Source organism: Canis aureus, chromosome 8 (genome assembly GCF_053574225.1).
Source record: "Canis aureus isolate CA01 chromosome 8, VMU_Caureus_v.1.0, whole genome shotgun sequence".
In the NCBI taxonomy this organism is placed as follows: Eukaryota; Metazoa; Chordata; class Mammalia; order Carnivora; family Canidae; genus Canis; species Canis aureus.
The window spans coordinates 25,435,050-25,458,563 of record NC_135618.1 but is presented as its reverse complement, the minus strand read 5'-3'; the positions used below and the strand labels follow the sequence as shown (position 1 = coordinate 25,458,563).

The 23,514-nt window shown below is 34.9% G+C and overlaps 1 protein-coding gene across 3 annotated transcripts in view; it reads left to right on the top strand.

Moving 5' to 3' along the window:
• Positions 1-23,514, top strand: part of DPYD (dihydropyrimidine dehydrogenase) — a 798,341-nt gene that overhangs the window by 381,456 nt on the left and 393,371 nt on the right. For all 3 annotated transcript variants that reach the window (XM_077905543.1, XM_077905544.1, XM_077905545.1), the window contains one exon: positions 877-1,061. In XM_077905543.1, coding sequence (XP_077761669.1) covers positions 877-1,061 — 185 coding nt within the window. The remainder of the gene's footprint in view (positions 1-876; positions 1,062-23,514) is intronic.

The following is a 23,514-nucleotide window of genomic DNA, read 5'->3' as shown; positions in this document are numbered from 1 at the left end:
AAATTCTTTTACAAAGCAATTTCCACAAGGAACCATTGGTAGTGTTTGCATTTGTTGATTTTTATAAAATAAACAGAAACTGATGGCTAATGTAGCTATATTCTAGGTCCATTGCTTAATACTCGGTGCAAATATTTCGATCAAATGTAGAAGACTTTCTCTTGTTTTGTTTATAAAACTTCTGGGAAAAGGGAGAAACTGGCCATAGACCCAAATTCACAATATAACTTGTACCTGTTACACACAGGGACAAGCTTAGGATCATATGAGTAATATCATATTTGTGAAAATAAGGGACAAATAAAATCTTAGAAAATTCATTTTAGGGATACCTAAGTGGCTCAGTGGTTGAGCATCTGCCTTCAGCAGCTCAGGGCATTATCCTGGGGCCCTGGGATCAAGTCCCACATTGGGCTCCCTATGGGGAGCCTGCATCTCCCTCTGCCTGTGTCTCTGCTCTCTCTCTGTGTCTTTCATGAATAAATAAATAAAATCTTTTTTAAAAAAAGAAAATTCATTTAAATTCATTTAGAGGGATGTAAATGGATTTTATACACATCAAAATATTTGAAGGGCTATACTTTCCTTCTTGGATCTATACTCCGAGATGTATATATCAGATCTGAAATATTGCCCAAATTTGAAGTTTTCAATGCCTGTATGTGAGGTATACTTTGAATTGGTTAAGTCAATATCCTTAGAATGTATTGTTAACTCAGATACTTCATTAACTTTCCATCTTTCATGGTTCATTAAAAACAGTTGTTTGAATCCCTAAAACAATAATTAAGTCATAATTTTTCGTAATTTTCAAATTATTGTTACGTGGTACACAGATTATTCATTGCCTCTTGCCTTTCACTTTCTTCCTACCAGTAAAAGAAGCCTTGAGCCCTCTAAAATTCAACAGATGGAATCTCCCAGAAGTAGATCCAGAAACTATGCAAACCAGTGAACCATGGGTGTTTGCAGGTGGTGATATTGTTGGTGTGGCTAATACTACAGTGGAATCAGTGAATGATGGAAAGCAAGCTTCTTGGTACATTCACAAATATATACAGGTAGGCATTTGCCATCACTTTTAACTGATTTTTTCTAATGTATATATACTTCATTTATTTTGCTATGCATTCATACAAGCATTTATATATGGTATATCACATATATATTACTTGGCTAACATTTTTTTTAACATGGACTGGAGAGCAGGACTGTTCAGTTGATTAAAAATTCAGTGTGCATTTCTACAGGCAATGCCATGAAGTTATTACTTTTGCTCTGTTCAAAATATTTATCAATGGCTTAAAGACATAGATAATATATTTGTCAAATCTAGATGGTACACAATATGACAGTAGGTAAGATCTATATTCCTAATTATCTTACACAGTCTGGAAGACTATGTCATCTGTCCATTTGAATTAGATGAGTTCCTTTTTTTATAAATTTATTTTTTATTGGTGTTCAATTTGCCAACATGTAGAATAACACCCAGTGCTCATCAAATTAGATGAGTTCCTATCCATTTCCCGAATTATATGCACCTAATTGAAAAAAAAAACAAATATTTTATAAATTTCAATTGTAATTTTTCACTCTTCAGTTTTATGAAACGAATACAAAATGTAAAAATGGTAAGCTATAAAGTTGAACATGCTCTTACAGTAACTGGGTGGTTGTGGGGAGAAAAAGCCATAATTACTAGATCTCAGTTGCCTCACTTTTTGACAAAATGCTTTGTTTTCTTCTTGCTCTACAATTTAATGAAATGTAGATACAGTGATCTCCTTTATATAAAATGTTTCTGGAAAAGTTTACTCTTATTAATAAAATTCTTTTTTCCTATGTGGGAGAGACTCTCCATTCATAACATGCTGTCTGCCTCTCTGCCTCTTTTCTTTCAGTTTCTTTTGTTCCCCACCTGCCCACAAAATTCACTTTGTCTTTAATGTTTCCTTGAATATTTTTCTTCCTCTTTGCCATGACCATTTAGTCTTTTCTGGTTGTCCTCCTATTTTTTTCTGCAACTTGTGCAGGACTGCTTACTTACCAGGTAGAGCCTAGACGTCATACCAATTATGTCATATTTTTTTTATGTTTGATTCATTCACCTTTATCCCCCGCTTAGCCCAGCATCTCGGAGTACTAGGCTTGAAATGTTGTGGTTTGGGCCATAGTGTGGTACCCCAGGGCTCTAAAAATGGGTGTAACCAGCTTATAGGTGATGCACAGAGACAGAAGTGTGATTTAGGAAACAACGTTTTGTGGAGATGACAATTCTAAAATTAAGAATGCCGTTTAAATCCATCATAATTCAAAAGGGACTAGGCTGGGGAAAAATGGGAAAAGCAATACAATTTTAAAAGGCAGAAACCCGGGAACTCAAAGGAGAAAACTAGGTAGTAGCTCCAGCTCTAGGGTCTCTAGCACCTGTACTTTGGGGAGTCTCCTTGGCCTCTGAAATACACAGAGGAGCTTAGTTCAACTGCCCGGGATGGACTCCTAATTTGGCCTCTGTTGTTCTTTCTGTTGCAAAGCTTATCATCCTATGTTTATAGTTCCTCATTTTACTCTTCTTGGCACAGCACTCTCAGTGGTCCCAGTGGCACCTTCTTCATGACTCCCTCATCTGTGTTTCCATCTGTGTTCTTCCATGATCCAGCTCTCTATTGATGACCTTCCCTCCTGTGCTTGTTGTGTATTTCTGCTTCACTGGATGTCAGTTGGTTACCTGCACTTCTGATTCACTCCTAGTGAACTAAACATGCTTTCCCAAACCCGTTCTGCCTCCAGCATTTAACATTTTTGATACTGACTTCAAAGCCTCAAAATCAATGTTCCTCAGACTTTAGGTTACTGACTTCTAGATTACTCAGATGAATCCAGTTTTCAAAGTCAGTTTTGAAACCAAAATAAGCCTGACAGCTTCTTATTTTTGTGTAATGGCATTAGAGCAAACACTTGAACACAGGAAATTATACCATTTGCTATATTATATATACCAGAAATACATTAATAAGAAAGTTTATGGGAGAAGTAGGGAACAACACAGTCTTGGAATAAGAGCTATTTCTTAAGAATATATGGTTGAAAGGTTTACACTAGAGTGTTTACACACACACACACTTTTCTCATTACAAAAGAACACTGTTGTACACATCTTTACTTAGGAACTATTTATCTAAATCTTATTTTCCTCTTCTCTCTCTCTCTTGTTTATAACTCCTCAATTCTATCTCTGTAAAGACTCTTTCATACACGCACTTTGATTGGCTTGTTTTTGGTGCCAGATACAATATTTGGTTGACAGACTGACCAGTCTGTTAACTTCCTGAAGAGATGAAAGTAGAATCAGGAGATAAGAGAAGAGGCTCTTGTGGAAGGCCACATGCAATCTAGTGGATGCGTGAATTCAGTTTGCAGGAGTGAAAATGGTGGGAAGGCAAAGATGCTAAAGAGATTAGAAAGGTAAAACTGAGTGAAAGACAGTGGAAAATAGCCTGTGTTAATTTTTTCCTAAATATTTAAATTCATTTTTAGCTTTTAGATTAAAGTATATAGAGAATATTTACTATATTTGTGATGATTGTGGTTCTGCAGCACTTCACATTTATCATTCCAAAGGATTCCTAAGGGTGTTTTTCTTTTGACTTTCTTTTTATTTGTTTACTTCCCTGGATCAAATAAATATGTACTGAAAAAAAAAATGAGCAATCATTTTATTTAGCTTCCACCTACTCAGAAAGGGAAAGAAACAGACTTTTAGGATGAAATGAAAAGTGCACGTGCTTTAAAAATACGCATTGTGAGGAACAGTAGTGTTTGAAATATACAAGAAAAAATGCATGACCAGGAAGAGTTTTGTTTTTTGCTGAAGGCTTCAGATATGTCAAACAACGTGTTGAATTGCATTTTTAAAGATGGAGTAGAAACGGAAGGCAGGTAAAATCCCTGTCATGTAAAATCAACAGTTACACTTTCCCACCTATTGGTTGCATAGTGCTAAGCAGTGATAAGACCAAAAAGGAACATATAGACAAAGTGAGATTTTTCTCTCTCCACACTGTCATTAACTTAGTTCTGGCCTGGTCTATCACCTCTTAAAATTGCCACCACTTCTTCCCTTGTCAAATCCAATGAGCCTATACTGCAACCAGAGTCATCTCTCTAGAGAACAAGTTTGATCCTAATTTCTTCATTTAAAAGCCTTCAGAAAATAAATAAATAAAATAAAGCCCCTTAGATGCTCTTCTTCACACTCAAGATGAAGCCTAAACTCTTTATCTTGCTTGTGATGCTAATTTGAATTTCCCCTACACACCAAGATTTCTTCTGAATCTGGGCCTTTCCCCTACTCCACTCATTTCATCTGTCTAGATCCTACTTGTCCTTCAGGTCTTGCTTCCTTCTCTTCCAGGAATATGTTCCTCCTATGTGGTCTGTAGCACCTGGTTTCTGTGACTGAAGCCTGCCCACTCATCTGTCTCTACCCAAGCCAGTGGCCATGCTTGTTTGTTGTTATGCCTTCAAAATAAACAGTGTATTCATCTATTAAATAGGAGAAATACGTAAAATGAGATAATTCATTTTAAAGGAATTTAAAGAGGAGTTAAGAAAACTAATGAGTTTGTTATAAAAGTTCATTAACACTGTAAATAAATAATGTTTCCTTCAGATGGAACATTTGCTAAGAAAAAATTTATAATGCCTGAAGTGTATTCATGAATGAAGGTTTTATCGCTGCTTGTCTTGTTTTACATTAGTTTTGAGAGAAATGGAACACTAGATAGTATACTTTAAAAATGATTTAATACACACATTATAGTATTAATTCATGCATGCGATCATTGCAATAGTATATTTTGAATTTATTTGTAATATGCTTTTTCAGACACATCGTGATTATTTAAAGATATCCCGGTTTGGATTTCAGTAATTCCCGTAGTTGTCTAAAGAGAGCTTCACTTAAATTTCATTAGTTAATTTGATCAGTTATCATTTATTGAGTACCAGCTGTTGGGCCCAAGACACTTGACTTTGAGAGAGTACCAAAGTGAATACATGAGGAGAGGTAAAATATAGCAGTGAGGAATTTGGGCTCTGAATTAAACAGACCTGATTTTAACCCATATTCAGCACTTTCCAACTATGTGACCTGAGGCAAGTTACTTCACTCCAGGACATGATCTTTTTAGGGGTAAGTAAATAATTATGAAAGCATTTTAATTAGCTATTTATTTATTTAACCATATATATTCACTTCTCTGTCCATGTATGTATCCATTCATGCATGGATTCATTCATTCATTCATTTTTTCATTCAATAAATTTTTTAAAAATAGTGCTTTCATCTCTAGATGGTACTAATCAGTAGGTTTATAAATGTAAATTAAAACATGAAACTTGCTATTACTAATCTCACAGTCTGTAAATTGTAAGCTTACAGCTAATACGATATAATAAGTATAGTAACAAAAAATGTAAAAGCACAGGGTAGCATGGAAGAGATAATGATTGATTCTGTCTGGATGTGGGTATCAGGATGTGGAGTCAGCAAAGGCTTCACAAAAATCAAGATACAAATCAAAAGGGAGGGTAAGACAAACTGAGTGATTTGAACTGGTGGAACATAAAGGGGCCTGCTAGCAAAACTGGATAGCTTGCTTCCTGCCCAGGGAAACCCAGATCAGGGTACTAGCTGGCTGAAGTCCTAACCAAGCTCCACTTACCTAACGGTGGTGTCTTTTGTTGTGGGGCTTCTATTCAGAGGAAGGAGTGCTTTCCTTGAATTTTCACAAAGGTGCTATCTGCTTGCTCTGTAAGACTTGCACCTGTGCAGTGGCTTTTTAAAATTTCCTCAGAAGGCATCCTGAGCTAGTGGAGGCCCTAAATAGAGAGAATATGTAGGAAAAATTGAAGAGAAGATGCAATGATACTGCGGTTAGAACATGATAAGAATACCCAGTGTTGGACTTCCAATTTGGGGTTTGTAATGAAGCAGGAATGTGGTAGGAGTTGTTTGCATAAAGAACTCATAGTGTGGGAGGCCCAGGTGGCTCAGCGGTTTAGCACCAACCTTCAGCCCAGGGCAAGATCCTGGAGACCTGGGATCCAGTCCCACATCGGGCTCCCTGCATGGAGCCTGCTTCTCCCTCTGCCTTTGTCTCTGCCGCTCTCTCTCTGTGTCTCTCATGAATAAATAAATAAAATCTTAAAAAAAAAAAAAAAGTGATAATGTCAGATTGTTCTTTTTTTAAAGGTCTCCAGGATCTCACCCTGGGCTGAAGGTGGCGCTAAACCGCTGAGCCAACCGGGATGCCCAGCTTTTGTATTAATATAGAAAGAAACATTTTCCCATTTGTCAACATTTCCCTCCTTGAAAGCCTTTATTTTATAATATTAAACTTACTTGTCTTTATTTAGTTTTACTAATGAATGATCCAATATGGCTTCACCTTTCTTGTTTTTAATACTATGATGTTAGTAGGAATCCAGGCATATTTGAATTTTTTTCTTCTCCTTAAATAAGAATTACTGAATATCTAAGATAATTTTGACAGTGTATCCAAAGAAAGAGTATATAATTGGAAGAATGATTATTGCTAAACAAAAAAAAATTTCTATCAGTTTTAAAATTTATTTGCGCTTCCTCTTGAATCTTTCAGGTGGATTTATTTATTTAACCAGTGCACATGTGTATGTCTCTGTGTGTATGTGCACACGTGTGCATGTATGTGGACAGGTGGATAGATAAAAAGTTCTGTACTAGGAAAAAAAGAAATCAACCACATGAACCCATCAACCTTTCTTCTCTAAAGGTGCTTCTAGCAATGTGTGAATGCAAGGATTACCCAGATGAAATAGAGAACAGGCATGATAAAATGGAAAGCTAAATTTACTACAACCAATAAATACTAAAGTAGTCCAAGAGCAGAGATCAATGGTGACTAGAATAATTGGAAAAGATTCACGAAAGAAGTGCTCCCTGATTTTTACCCTCCTTGCTGTTATATTTACTTGTCAATCATTATAATAGCAGCTACTATTTGTTTAGCCTCTATTATGCATTGTGTGTGTTTTGGTTACAATGGGTATCATTATCTTTATTTTTAAATTTTTTAAAAAGATTTTATTTATTTATTTCAGAGAGAGAGAGACAGTGTGCAAATGAGGGGAGAGGTGCAGAGAGAGAGAGAAAGATAGAGAGAGAGAGAGAATCTCCAGCAGATTCCACACTGAGTTCAGAGCCTGCTGCAGGGCTGGATCTCACAATCCTAAAATCATGCCCTGAGCCGAAGTCAAGAGTTGGAGGCTTAACTGTCTGAGCCACCCAGTACCCCTATGGGTATCATTATCTTTATTTTGTAGTTGTTAAAAAAGTCTCAAAAGATAAACCTATTCTAGGTTAAGTATGGTGTCAGTAACAAAGCCAGGATTTGAACATATTTATTCAAATTAAATATTTATTGTTTTCCCCTGGATTGAATTACTTTCCTGATACTTTTTAACTCTGGATTCTTGTTCTTCTTGCTAATCATTTGCAGCCCTAGACACCTTCCCCTACAATATGTGTTAAAATTTAAAAAATAAAATAGTGCATTTGAACTTTACCTGAGAGTTCCTCTGTAGTTTGAAACTGAAATGAGAAGATCGTGAATGGAGGCTGTAGCTTATGTGTAACTTAGTTCTGGTTAAAATATACCTTAACGAGAATGATTAAGTGACTAGAAAAGTTCTAAGATTATAAACATTCCATATCTCCTAACTTCCAGAGAAGTAGAATTGAGGGATAGTCAACTTAATCAATATAATTAAAGACCTAAATTTAATTGTTAATTAAGGATAAAGATGAGGCATTTTAATTATATAGGTAAATCCAGAAATTCATTAACAATGAATTGGTTAAATCTAGAACATTCATTTAAAAAACAGAAGATTATAAAAAAAAACAAAACAAAAAAAAAAATAAAAAACAGAAGATTATAAAGAAGTTCTCTTAGTCTGTGAAACAAAAATCAATAATTAGTTGATTAATCTGGAAAATTTTAAATAGGGAATTATAAAAAAGATACATACATATGTCAAGCATGTCATAGAAATTTTCTTCTTTCATTTTTCTTTAAAAAAAAAAACAGAGCCACATTCTTTTTAATCTAATGGTTACAGCTCTATCATGTTTCTTGTGTATTTATTTATAATATACTGCCTAAAACTTCTGGTTTTGTGTTTTAAAGTGGAGCCCCATATATTCAGGAAACACAGAGCAGGTTCCTGGATTTTTGTCTGATTGCCTATCAGTCATTTTATTTGTTTAATCCACATCTAATGTGACAGCAACTTCTTTTTTAGCAACTCACCTTGATTATATCTTTTGAAAATATTCAACTTGTTTTTTTTTCACAGACTCAACCCCCTTTCTTTTTGCATTCATATGGCTCTTCAATTTATATAATTTTAATTTACATTCTTAAACACAATAGGGTGAGAGACATACCACTGATTCAGTAAGCACACAACTCAAGGGGGGGGAGTAGAAAGTTCTTAGGCACACAGGGTACCCTACTCACTACAAAGATTCAGCACTCCGTATCCTTCCTCTTTATCTCACAGACGTACAGGAGAGAAGAAATTAGTCCAGTGAGTCTGTTAGGTGCAACCAACTCGTTAAGGGAAATAGTGCGGTGCCTAAGGTCCTTCTTTACCAAAGACAAGTCTTAATACAAAATATATTTACGAAATGGTATTATCAATTTACAAAAATGTCACTAATTTATGAAGATACAATTGTTTAGAAGATTGGACATGTACTTTGTTTTAGTATTAACATGCAAACAAATTTAATCGTGAACAGTAGAGGAAAAAAAGGCTATATATGTTATCTCTCCATGCCGTGTCCTCCACTAAAAACAAACTTGTAAATAGAATACAGGCTAACTGCTTCTAAACTCTGATCCTAGATAAGAAGCTCATTTTCCCTGAAGTCTTCATGGTAGTTCTGAGAAGGTGATCTTACCAACATGAGACATTTTGTCAAATAAAATCAGTCCAAATATATGAAAATTATCATCTCAAAACCTACAGTTTTGATTACATCTGTAGAGCAATCCTTAGCCATGTCATTATTCTGTGATTCAGAGTTCTATTTTAAATTTACTATCTTTTAGATGCAACATTAAAACACCACAGTACTTATTACTAGTAGGGGAAGGGATTAACTAAATTTACATGTTGCAGATAAATATTGAGTGACAAAAGACAAGAGTTATTAGTGGAAAGATAAATATGGAAGGAATAGGTAGAGATAGAAATTCAATGAAAGAAATTATATTAGGGATTCTTCAAATATAGGCAAGAAGTGAAAGGGAAAAGAAGACCACTTTTCTTTCAAGTAGAATTCTTTCTGTGAAATTCAAACACTATGATAAACTGCAGAGGATAAGAAAGGAGACACTGGAACATTAAACATATGTAAGAGCACCTGGGTGGCTCAGGCGGTGAAGTGTCTGACTTCGGTGTGGGTCATGATTCCAGGGTCCTGGGGCTGAGCCCAGCATCAGGCTCCCTGCGCAGCTGGGGGTCTGACTGTTCTTCTCCCTCTGCCCCTCCCTCTGCTCATGCTCTCTCTCAAATAAATAAATTCTTAAAAAAAAATAAACACATTAAAAAAAAAAGTTCTGGTTGCTATGTTTACGAGTGACTTTAGGAGTCACTGAATTGAAATTGAATGGTTACCCAGTACTGTTTACTGGCTGCCACCATTCAACAACAACAAAAAGTTGTGTGTGTGTGTGTGTGTGTGTGTGTGTGTGTTTCATTTTTGGTTTAGTTTCAGTGGTTTTACTCTATACCCGAGTTTACCTACATGCTTCTTCCCAAATGACGATTCTTTTTGTTTCTTCCTCAAACTTTATCCTTTATTAAACATGCCATATTCCTGTGATAAGTATCCATGTTAAGGAGCCTGATACTGTTTTGATTATTTTATTCATGAATCTGTGTTGTTCTTTCCAACGTGTCAGTCGCCCTTGGAATGAATTCCTGTGGCAGAAATATCTTAGAAAATATACACGAGATACACACATAAATATTCTGGCATCATACGTGCTCTAAAATGTCTTTCCTAACCCTGTAGGATCACAGAGCACAGTTGTCTTTTAAGTTTTAGCTTTCTACAGTGTTTTCCAGCAAACAATGAAGCTTATATGATATTTTAAAGAAGGTTATAATGAAGTTCTCTAACAGTTGATGTGGTTCTACTCAGCTGTATATAGTATACAGGCACATTTTGAAATAGATGTTTGTAAAGTTCTTCAAAACTGTTATAAATTCCTTGCATTGATGACCTATTTTCCTCCTGCTTTAGGTTTTTGTGTGTTTTCTTTTGGTTCGATTGAGGAGCAAAAGAATCAGTAGTTGTTGAGGGAACTAGGTATCTCAGGAGATTGGTAATGAGATACAGAGCCTTTAACCTCTTGGTCACTAGTTCAAATCTACCCCTGGTCAGGAGTGACAGAAAGTCATTATCATCTGATGGCAGTTCAATAGGCTATGTGAAATGAATTTGTGATTTCAGTACCTACTGGAGAGAGATTCATGGCATAGTCTCACCATTGAGTGAGTACAAAATGGTAGTTGTGATTTTAGTTTGGAGGAAAAGTCCAATCATTGCTAAGTATTCCAGGGCTTTTTGTTTTTTTGAGCTGAGACTTCTTTTGGTGGATTTGTTGATGGAATGGCATAGGAGAGCTAGGCTTGCCCTTGTGTTGGTTTGTGATTTGAGGCCGTGAGATGCACATCCATAGGAATCCATATCTGTCATTGTTGCTAATGAGGTACAATTCAGCATCTCTAAGTTGACTTTTAAAAAGTGATTTCAGTCCCAGATGGTGATTAATTCAAGATTGAAAGTTACATCATTTATGTCTCCTGTTTCTTCAGTACCCTTCTGCATATATTTTTTCAATGTTTCATTTTCCCTTTTAATCATATTATTAATTTTATCTACATTTGGACATATAACTGAACATTTAGAGAGGCCTATTCATTCTTGTCAATCTTTCACATGAGAAATACTGAGTTAACAAACAAGAATAGAAAATTGTAAGGACACTTTGAAGACGGGGAATTAAAGATCGAGCACAGTGCGAAAGGATCATTGCTATAAAGCTAATTGAATTATGTGCATTCATATCAATAAATGAAATCTTTCACCTTCTGCCACTTTTAGGGTTGGAGATTATGTGAGGGATTTTGTCTTTCTAATATCTTTAGTGAACAGTCAGGTTATTAAAACTTTTTGATTTGGGGATCTCTTTTAAAGGAATTAACCTTTCTAAAGAGGACAAACGCATATGTTTATACTTGAAAGATTTATAAGATCACAGCATTTTCTTCATAATGGAATATTTACATTTTTATTTATATCAAGCTCACTGATTTTCAAAAAGAATCCACGTTGTCGGATTGTAAAGCTATCTCTGATAATTTTTATGATGTGAAAATAAAATCTAAAGAATGATAGCTACTGTGGCTCATATTAAAGATTACTGATCTGTACAAAGATGAGCGGTTGCTAAAAATATGACAATCTGGGATTTTAGAAAACAAACTTGGAAGAACTTATCTATGTCCAAGTCTCTGTTGCTTAGAACTTCAGTGCCAACTTTAAAGACACTTGTTATCATTATCATTGCTTAAAATATCATTTTAATTTCACATCTTCAAAGGCATTCTTTTGCCCTGAAATATACTAGTGGTTTCTACAATATCTGAAGAACTATGATTTGAGAATTAGAAATTTAAATTGCACAGGCTTAATATTAGAGCATTTCCGTTACCCTTTGCAGGTTTTGAGGCAGCTTATTCGACCTTACAGTCTCACCAGGAAGCTAATGGGAAAGCCTTGCAGCAATCTTCACAGGAAAGTTTCCAAATGTCAAGTGTCATCTTTCCAGCTGTTAGATGAATGGGTAGCCAAGAGGCATTTATTTGGGTGTGCAGCCCCTGTGAAATCTGGGTGAGGCAAGAGAAAAGGCTATAATTTGGTGGTTAGTTTACCAGTATTGGTATAGTTTGCAGATCTCCTTGCCAGGCAAAGGACTTCATTTTGTGGTTTAATGATTGACAGCCAACTGCAGTGTTCCTGCACTTAGAAAATAAAAATGCCTTTTAAAAAAAGAGGCATCATCGATATGTCATACTAATTTTTAAATCCTTCACTGCTTCAGATAAAAACAATCTTATTGACGGAACTGGCTTCTTCTTTTCTAAACCCCTCTCCAACTGAGAGGAGGTAAGGCTTTTCAAATGACAACTGTATTAAAATCTTGAGACCTATTGAAAAAGTGTCCTTCAGTTTAAGATATATTGCAAACTCTCTAATTCCTATGTTAAAAGAAGATTGATATGAATCATTGGCCACTGTCAGGTTGAAAACCAATGAATATCAATAATAAGACAGTTTTAAATCATAATGGATACAGTTTGAGATAGTGATAGACTCCAAAAAATAATATTGAAGTATGTCATGGCTAAATGCTGTTTCCATGCTAAGTTTTTCCACTTGGTCAGGATCACTGTATTGAAATGACTTCAGCCCAATTTCTCATTGGTAAACTACACCTTTAGACTGAACTAGAATCAAAAGTGCCTGTGATATCATTTTTATCCTTTTCAGTGAGAAGTAATAAATTTAAATTTGCTTATAGTCATTGAAAAATGAAGTCTATTCAAGTATTTTAAATAAGCACTCAAACCCTGTAGACGTCTATAGAGTCTATCTTTTTGATGGTACGGCAATGTTAATTTTTGATGTATTCCTTAGCTTAATATTTTTAAATAATTATTAATGATCAGAAGCCTGACTTTTTTCTAGTAAAATTTTTATTTGTAAAAATGTGTAGCTTTTTGTGTATGAAGGGGTATTTACTTTTTATGATATCTGTATGTTGTAAAAGGATTGAGGAAAAAAATGAGGACTGAGCTTATGTCCAATGGAGCTATGAAAACAAAACTATCTAGTTGGTGATAGGGAAAGAAAATACCATGACTAATAAGTGATTTTAATGCCTTTTATTGACTTTATATAGGGTTCCAAACCTTTATTAAATGGCAGCATTTGACCTGAAAAGTAATTTAGAATGAAATTGTCTCCATAAAGGCAGAATATATCCTTACCAATATAGCAGTAGATTGCTACTTCAGGCAGATAACTTAAGATTAGAATGGTTAGAAGAAATAACTGAAAAATCTGATCTGTGCCATACTGAACCTGACCTCAGTAGGTGCTGAGGGAGTATGAAAGAAATTAGCTATTGCAAGGTCACTTGGTCCACATGGGGTATAGGTGTTAAGAATTCCATGCCAAATCTCTAACACCTTGATGCTTGGGGCCATGTGGCCCTCATGAAAATATCACAGTAGAACAAAGCACTGAAAACCTTTAGCTTGCTGGTGAAAATTTAAATGCAAAAATTTTAATCAGAACTTTGTTCCTCTACATTCAGTGATTTACTAAAGTTGAGTCTTATATAAATTGTAATGGATTAGATTGAAAAATACCTAGATACAGGTGGTACAATGAAAGCCTAAAAGTTAGGAGACCTGGGTTCAAATCTTCATTTAATTACTCATTAATTCTGCCTTTGGACCTTTCGGGATTTCACATTGCCTTTTGGTTATCTCACTTATGGCTCTGAGATAGCACAACGTAGGCACAGAAGTGAAATTCTCAGCTCAAGGACTTAATGTTTAAAATCTCAAATGCATTCTCTTTATCCTCACTATCTTTATCCATAAAAAAGATTAAATTATAGTTTTTCATGCTTCTGAAACCCAAATTATGTATGTTAAAAATAAAGCATCTGATTTATCAAATACCTATAATATGCTGATTATTTTTTAGAGGCTTAATATTCACATCATACAAAATTATGCCTGCCAGAGTAACTATTTTTTTCTCATTTTACAAATTAGAAAATGTGTGCTAAATTTTGTTGAGATGGCAATGGCCCTGGAAATACTTGATCCAACCACTTAACATATGGGTCAGAAAGCTGAAGAACAGATTTTAAAAGTCAACTCATAGGAAAATTCAGGAGAAAAGAACAATAATAGAACTATCTGTAAGGAATTAAAAATAGATATGTTAAAGATCCCCAAAGAGATAAAGAGAGAACAGCATCCATAGAAAAGAACAGGAGAAATGTAATGCCTATCATAAAGTGTTGATGGTCTGGTCTTCTGGGGCTAGAACACAGGTTTTTCCATTTTCGGCCCTACTCTTCTTCTCAATAATCATCCTGCCCATTTCTCATGGTGTCTGTTGGTTGAGCTTCAGTTGAGCATATGGAAGGCAGCACACATAGGGAAGTACCTGCCAATGGTCATAGAACTCTGTGCCAAAGTAGGGATGAGAACAGTGGCACTGGACTTGTATAATCCATGCAGCTAGTCCTCAAAATGATCTTACCTCATTTTGGGATCACTTCTCATGCATTGCATGGTCACTGTATGCCAGACAACATCCCATGGGAATGTAGCCTTCAATGTGATTCTTTGTCAGCTTTGTTCTCTGCCTTATCCTTGGTGTCTAGAACAATGCCTACCTGATAGTAGGTGGTTGACCAGTAAAATGCCTACCGTACGGCAGGCTCTTGATAACTATGACTGAAAAATTGAATATGTTGAGAAAATGTTTTAGATTATGGGGCACATGAAGTTTAGGAAGCAGACTTTACAGATTCACTTGGCTCGTTGATGATAAATAACTACTTAGACTATTCAAACAGGTCGTGGGGTACAGTTATCATGGAAACAGAAGGATAAAAATGAACTTGCCAGTGCATCATAATTTTTCTCCTGTAATCTTCCCAGCCATCCTTTACAATAGTTTTTTAAACGGTGAGACAAATGAGTTTCAAAGTTCCCCAACTGACCTATTTAGAGTCCAGAAATCACATCTGAGTGACTGTATTAGCTTTTCCCTATATCCCTTCCCCCACTTTAAACTATTTTAGAAACTTCTCTTCCTAGAAATCCAAGGGTTAATAGGTTAACACAAAAGCAGGTATTGCCTGGTAGGTTGTTGACTTACAATTTTGAGCTTTTTATTCCAAGTCTTAATATTTAACATTGCTGTTGTCACCTTTCTTAAATGTCAGCGTCTTTTATTTACCTTCATCACTCTTACCTTGATCATGCTGACTTCTTTGTGCTACATGGATTTGCTGTCAGGCACCACCCTGTGCTGGTCACCAGGCTTTTCTTACACTAGTCAATGACATCTTGTCAGCAGTGTCACCACCTTTGCCCCTGGGCCTGCGACTATGGCAATTGTTACCTTACTGATTGACACTTTTGAAAATTTGTCAACATGTTATTTATTATTTGGGGGGTCCTTGGCTAACTTACAAACCACTTCTTAAAGTTAATTCAGTAGTTTATCCTTTTAATAGACCCTTTGGATTTTATGACCTAGAGCCTCTAATATCTATGTGGTATTTTCTTAATGAATATTATAATTAGTAGAAGATCAAAGAAACCAATGTTATTGCAGTAGCTCAACTGATAAATCGAACCATTTATTTCAAAGTCAGGGAGTATACCAACACTGTTGGTACATGCATGACTCTGCTCACCTCCTTCTCATATATGCTCGGATGTTACTTTATTAAATAAACCTCCATGGGCATGAAACGGAAACTATCCCTGCCCCTAGCCACACTACTGCCTAACCCGCATATACTCTGCATTCTGTTTCTGAGGAGAAGACACTTGAAAACACGATTTGGGGTTCCTGGACTCAATTGCAATGTATGTGTATGAGGGGTAAGGGTTCCCTGTGCCAGAAAGCACCAGTTGGGGCACCAGTTGGGTATTCTACAATGTAACTCAATTCCAACACTTTCTACCTTGAAACAACATCAGATCTCACAAGTAAGCACAGTTCTGCTAGACTGTCCCACCTTTTGTCCATTCCTGCCACTTCACATGCCAGCGATAAGCCCAGGTTACCACCTGTGGTTTTTACCAACGAGCTGTAGATCAGAGGTTCCAGTGACCCCTTCCAACTCGGGATAGCATTCCTAAGTCCAAGTTGTTACCTGTACTCTGACCAACTGGCTATAGATCAGAGGTTCCTATGACTGCCTCATTGGGTTCAATTAATTTGCCAGAGTGGCTCACAGAACTCAGAGAAATTTTTTACTTACTAGCTCACTGGTTTATTATAAAAGGATGTAAGTAAGGAGCAGCTGGATGGAAATATGTGCAGAGCAAGTATGCAGAAAGGGTGCAGAGCTTCCATGCCCTCTCCAGGTGCAACTTTCTCCCCAATCTCCACCTGTATACCAACCTGGAAGCTCTCTGAACCTTGTCCTTTTGTTTTTATTTTATTTTATTTATTTATTTATTTATTTATTTATTTATTTATTTATTTATTTATTTATTTTTAATGCAGGCTTTATTACGTAGTCACAATTGATTAAATCTTGATTCAACCTCCAGCCCCTGTCACCTCCCTCGAGGTCAGGGGATGGAGGGGATGGGACAGAAATTTCCAACCCTAGAACCATGTGGCAGAGTCTCCTGGTAACCAGCCCCCATCCTTAGGTGCCTTCATCCGTTGACATAAAAAAAGACACCTTCATTGCTCTCATCACTCAAGAAATCCTGAGTGTTTCAGGAGCTAGAAACTGTATGAAAACCAAATACATATTTCTTATTATAAATCACAGCATCACACATACACACAGGCATGCACACACGCACACGCACACACACACATTCATCTATGTTTTTGATTCCTTCTCTCACCATCACTTTGTAATATAAAATCCATGCAACCAGAAGATCTACTTTGTTTACTGCTGTGTTTTTAGCAACTGGTCACAATGCCTACCATATAGTAGACACTTCATAAATATCACTGAAAGATTGAAAATGGCTAGGAAACATTTTAAATCATGGGGCACATGAGATTTAGGAAGCACATTTTATAAGTTCACTTGCTTGTTGGCGATTCTACCTTAGGTTGCTATATTTTTCAGCTCAGGTTGCCATAACAAGATATCATAAACTAGGTGGCTTAAGCACTAGGAATTTATATTCTCTCAGTTCTAGAGACTGAACGTCTGAGATCAGGGTGCCAACATGGCTGAGTTCTGGTGAAAGTTCTCCTCCTAGCTGTAGATGGCTGCCTTCTCACTGTGTCCCCACATATATCTCTTCTTCTAGAGGCACTAATCCCATCATGAGGGCCTCACCTCCATGACCTCCTCTAAACTCAAGTTACTCCTCAAAGCCCACTCTCAAAATAATATCGCTTTGGTGTCAGGGCTTCAACATATGAATTCTGGGGGAATACAGTTCAGTCCATAGCAGTTGCTAAAAGAGCTGGTACCCGGAGGTGGGAGTAAAGTTTAAATGGAAACAGAATTTAAAAAAAAAAAAAAGCATCCAAGAAGACAGAACAGCAATTGCAAGCACTCCGGGAAAGCCAGAGTTTAGTAGAAGTCATATGTGACTGATAGGTGTATTAACATAGAAGCAGCGTAAGATCAATTTGGATAGGGGGACAGGACCAGCTCATGGAAGATCTTGTAGGCTGAAATAGCTGGAATATATTTTTTTAATATGAGAAATAAATGAAACATTTTAAACAATCAGATTTGTGTTTTTAAAAGGCTCTGGTGCAAAATAAAGAGTGGACTCTAGTAGGAGGCAAGGAAAATGGGAAAAAAAAAAAAAAAAAAAAACAGAAATAGTCCCGAGATAATGATGGCAATGAGTATAGATAGAAGTACATGGATTCGTATATTTCGAAGATAGGGTCATTAGATTTGCTGTTAGAAGAAAAATAGGGAATGAAAGAAGTAGTATTAAGAATAATAGATTTTGGGCTTAAGCTGAATGAATGATAGTGTCATAAAGTTAAGTGGGGAAAAGTGGGGGAGGAATAGTTTTTTTGTTGTTGTTGAAGAAGAGGAATTTTTTGCATGATACCACTGTAAGTTGCTTAAGAGCTGGTAGTTGAGGGTGGGGGTAAAGTTTAGATGAAGAAAAAGATCATATGGATTTGAATTAATGTTTAATTTTGTAGGCTTATTCTGTACTCAGATTACAAATATCTTATTAAGAGCAATGTGAATATAATCCTTTAAAGAAGTGAGTAAAATGGGATCATTATTTTTTAGAAACTTTTCTATAGCCTCATATCTTTTCTGAAATTTTCATTACAAATTGTAATTTCTGGAGATATGACACCTGATTTTATGTCATAATTGTAATCACGTACCTAGGCCTTTCCACCATGGAAGCAGCTAATCCAAATTAATTTCTGCATTGCAAGTTTTTCCCCTCAATAGATATTTCTTCAAAGGGCAAAGTAACTGACCTGGAGTTAATTAATGCATAAATTCAGCCTATGAATTAATCTAGTCATAAGTAGCTATACAATGTTACTTGTTCTTTGCCTTAAAATAATCTCAGAATGGATGCTTCTAGAGCAGCTGTACCCCAAGATAGGGACCATTGTAGTTATATCACAATGAAATATAAATAAAATGAGTAGGTGAAAGCTGTTTGATGATTTTAAATTGGATGGAACATAGTAGTAGTTATTTTCTCTTCTTCAATCAAATATAACACTACCAATAGTCTTGCTTTTAACAGCGTGCTTTTTTTAAATTTTCATTCTAATAAAACAAATTAGGGAAAAATGCAATTGGGATACATAATTATGATGTGATTTGCTTTTCCTCAACAACTAACCATTATACATGCAAATCTCTCTGTGTATAATTCCATGACCCAGCCAGGTATAGTAGAATACCAGTGATAAAGAGTAATAATAATGTAATAATAAAATAATTAGGCCATTTTAAGATTATATTTGTTTTTATTTTCATTCTGAAATGAAAGGCATTATATTTGATTATCTTATCAATATCTGATCAGAATATGCTTTTTATTTTTGGTAATACATTTTCCATGTGTGTACATGTATTGTGTGTGTTTAATCAAACCATCATGAATAATTTTCAGATCAATTTCCAATGTTGAGGACATTAATTCTTTAGAAGAATATTTATGTAAATAGGAGCAGCTTGATATAATATAGGCTGTAGTAGCTTTAAATCCAAGTCTCACTCTATTACTTATTGACTCCTTGTCTTTGGAGAAGTTGCTTATTTTCTTTGAACCTCACTTTGCTCATTTTCAGTAGGAGAATAAAGCCTAATTTGAAGAGTTGTGATCATATGGAAAGAGTAAGTACAAAACACTTCTCACTGGGCCTGACATAAATATTATTTACAAGTAGGCAAGTATCTTACTGATTCTGAGAATAAACTGTCATATTTTTATTTAGACAATATTTAGACAATGTAATGATGAATATCAGAATAGATACTTTATAAGCAGATGAAATTCCCTATATAGGCCCTTTTTAGAATATCTACTCACCTTATGGTAATACTTTATTCTCTTGAACATGCCCCTGGTAGCCATTTATTTCAGTAAGATAGACATGTAATGCACTCATGGCCAAACTTGAATTTCTCACTTGAGAATTGTTCCCCCTAATTCCTAATTCTCAAGGCAGTCTTGGATGTGTATTTCAATTCCTTGGAGAGTATCCAAAAACTACTTAAATTTGCTTGAGTTGTACTAGAGTGATTCTGATGTAATTAATATGGAATCTATCTGGCCAGGACATCAAAAACACCTTCAGATGTTTTTAATATGTAGAGTTAAAAATAACTGAGCTGGACCTATAGAATAGCAACCATTCTGCATAAAGAATCAGAGGAAGCCAGTTGGCAGAGACAAGAATAAACCAGATGTGCATAGAAGAGTAGAGAAAGAGAGAGAGACAGATTATGTGGCTTTCCATGAAGATTCACAGCCTTTCCTAGAGGCTTAACATTCCTGAGTTTCATGAGATACTTCTGTACCCTTGTTCTTCATAGCCATCTGAGGCTGGTCTCTACTGCTAGCCAGGAGTTAAAAATCACGTGGGGCAGAAAAATGTTTCATTTTAAGCTAGATCCTGCCAAAATTGTGAGGTCAGTAAATGTTTAAGTCACTTTATGTGCCTGATATAGGATGCATATACTCACCGTGGAACTTAATTGATGAGAGTAGTTATTTACTATTGCATTAAATAACTCTTCTTAGTGCTTTTGCTAAACTCAACAGTCCTCCAATGGTAAAAGTTGAATGTTACTCTAGATTTGAATCATAGAGTAATGGAATATATATTTTGAATACATTCGATGATTATTTCATCTAAATTGATTATCAGCTTACTGAGAATTGATGTAAAAAGGAGACCAAGGCAAGGTCACTAGTGTAATGTATTCGACTAATATTTTGAGCATCTTTCTGCCAAGTCTTATGCTAGGTGCTGAAATTAAATTAGGTAGGAGACACATACATGTTAATAAGAGAAGGGAACAACTTTGTGTGTAGATAGCCAGTCAAGTTTTATAGTGAAGATGACAACAGGACTGACTCTTGGAAGATTGGTGGAAATTCTCAAGCAGAAAAGTCTGACAGGAAAGGAGAGTTTAGGAAAAGAAATAAAAAAGCAAGTCAAAATGCATAGATACATTAATGATATTTTTTTGTTTATTGGTTAATAACTGGAAATATAAAACGTTGTGAGGGAGTAATAATAGATGGTATTAGAAAGAATGAAGAGTGGGGAAGAGCCCAGGTCACAGCTAGAGTTATATAATGCTAAAGAGCTGATGCTATATTCTGCAGGTAGTGAAGAGCCTTGAAGGATTTTGTAGGTGAAAATGAAATGAGAAAATTTAAATGTAACCCATATAAATTTGGGACCTCTCATATGGTTTATGCATGTCATGCAGATAATTTTTTTACATGGAATTTTTAAAATTCTTCACTCAGTCTCCCCTTAAAAAATTCTGAGAGGGGAAAAAAAAAACTTTCTAAAAAGTCATCATTAGACATCTCTCTCATTTGCAATGTATCTTAATGCCTACATGGCTTCTATAAAAGAAATGTCATTTTTACCTTTACACACTAAAAATCTGCTGGACATCTCACTTTTCCTTAATCTCTATTCTTACCTCCCCACTCTGTCCTCTTCTCAGTTCTTTTGAACAACCAAAGAAATCGTGGTAACGTACATAGTAAAGACAGTTCCTGTTTTAGAAAGGGAAAGGAAGGAGGAAATCACATAAATTCAAATTCTTGTATTTAACTCTTTCAACTATGTTAGCATAGTTCCCCATTTCAGAACATAAAAGGTACATGAGATAATCCAACAAAGGACAATGAGAATTCAAAATAATTGTGAAAAATAATTATGAAGTTATAAATGTTTAGCCTGGAGAAAAAGATTTGGAAAGAATATGATAGTTCTTTAAAACATATTTGAGGGTTGCCATGTGGAAAAGCCATTTTATTTATCTTTGTCTCTAAGAGGGCAGAGTGGCCTTTAAATTATATGTAATTTATTATATATAATTATATATATTAAATTACATATAATTATTAAATATACTGTAATATATAATACATACACATATTACATATATTTCTAATTCTAATGGAGATACTGATTTGAATAAGATATGATCTGATTTGAATAAGATACTGATTTGAATAAGAAATGATCACTGCCCTCAAGAAGCTTATGTTCTATTTGAAGAGAAAATCATTTGTACAGCGCCGTATGATGACTCCTGAGGTACAGGCATTTTTTAAATTGCAGTAAGAGATGACAGTAAGAAGTATTAGACAAAAAATATGGAACTCATTAAGGAAATGCCCCAAGAAGCATATACTTGCATGAATGAACTGAATTTGGAAAGATGAATAGTCATTTAATGGGTGAGGAAGGACTTGGGTTATATGTTAGGCCTATGGAAATACATAAAATAATGCATGGAGACATGTAGCAGTGTGATGAACTATCTGTGGTTTTAATTTCGTGTGTCAGTTGGTTGGAAGCTTTATTTGCATTCTTCTGTTTGTGAGCTCCAGAGACTTGTCTGTTCTGTTCATCTCTATAATGTCAAGTTCTCAGTAAATACCTGCTGAGTGAATACATGAACAAAAATAGTTTAATATAATGTTAAGAATTATGTCTAAGTTCTTGGCCACTACATTGTGTAAGCAATCAGTATATGCCATGAAAATAAATTTGGTTTCCTGAAGATATGGATAAGTTTTAGCATATTAGTTATTAAATATATAACCAGATATTTTCAGTGTAATTAATAAATTGATGTAATGTTACTTTTTTATGCCCTGGGAGTAGTCCAGATAAAATTATTTATCTACAGTGGCCAGGAAGTGCTCCAGATTGGGAAATTTTATAGTAAGTGAAGAAGAGAGAGATGGAATGGGAAAGGTGCAGAGGCAAGATCAAGTATTTTTGAGGAAGAATGACAGAACCATTTTATTTCTGAGAGATGGCTTAAGGTAGTGGGAGGAAAATTGACCAAAAAACATAGAAAATTACACATTTTATTCTGGCTTTGCCACTAATTGAATAACTTATAAGTACTTAACCTCCTTTACCCTTAGTTTTCTCTTTATAAAATAAAACTTTTAAGGTTGATCATCTCTTTGATTGTTCTAGTTCTAAATATTTTTATATTTATCTATAGTATTAAATATAGCTGAAAGGGTTGATTTGAAACAACCTGTGGAGGAAGCTTAAGAGTAGTCCATTTACCTTGATCTTCCCTTACTGGTTTTTCATTGATTCTTTTAGAAAAATTGTTTTAGTATGCCTTTAATTCGATTTGTTTCATATAAGTATGTTCAGTGTTGAAAGTATAAAAAATAAAGGGAACAAAAATTTAAAAGTTAAAGGTCATCCCAATCCCAGTTCAGATAACACTAGTTAACATATGAATATTTACTCTTTATGATGGATGAACCTAAAGACATATAGCAATACACATAAATATACTATTATAATAAATATAATTAAATATTTATTTATTTGTTTACTTATTTTTTACTGAAAACTTTTGGACTTACATATAATGTTAACACACTATTTTTTCACTTAGTATAGAATAAATGCTCTTTCACGTCAGTACATTTTTTTTTTTCTTGTATCAGTTTCTGTATCAGTCCGATACCAGTATAACATTCCTTTTTACAGTGGTATTATTGGGGAACTGATCTTCATTGCTCTAGGTTTCTTCTTCCTTTTTTTTTTTAAGTTTTTAATTTTAATTCCAGTATAATTAACATAATCTAGCTGTTTCTTACATCTATCATTTAATAATACTATTGGATGACTGGAAAAACTATTGTCTGCAATTGAAAATCTGGGTAACATATTCTTTAGAAGAGAATATGAGATAAACTTTGAAGCAGTTGAGTTTGAATTAACAGCAAAGCATCCATATCCAAAGGTCTTGAAGTATCTTGGGAATCTGAATTTGGAGGTTATGAATGGGATTTGGGAGGAATTAACCTCATGGTGAGAACTGAAATTTGAAATACTTAAGTTGTCTGAGC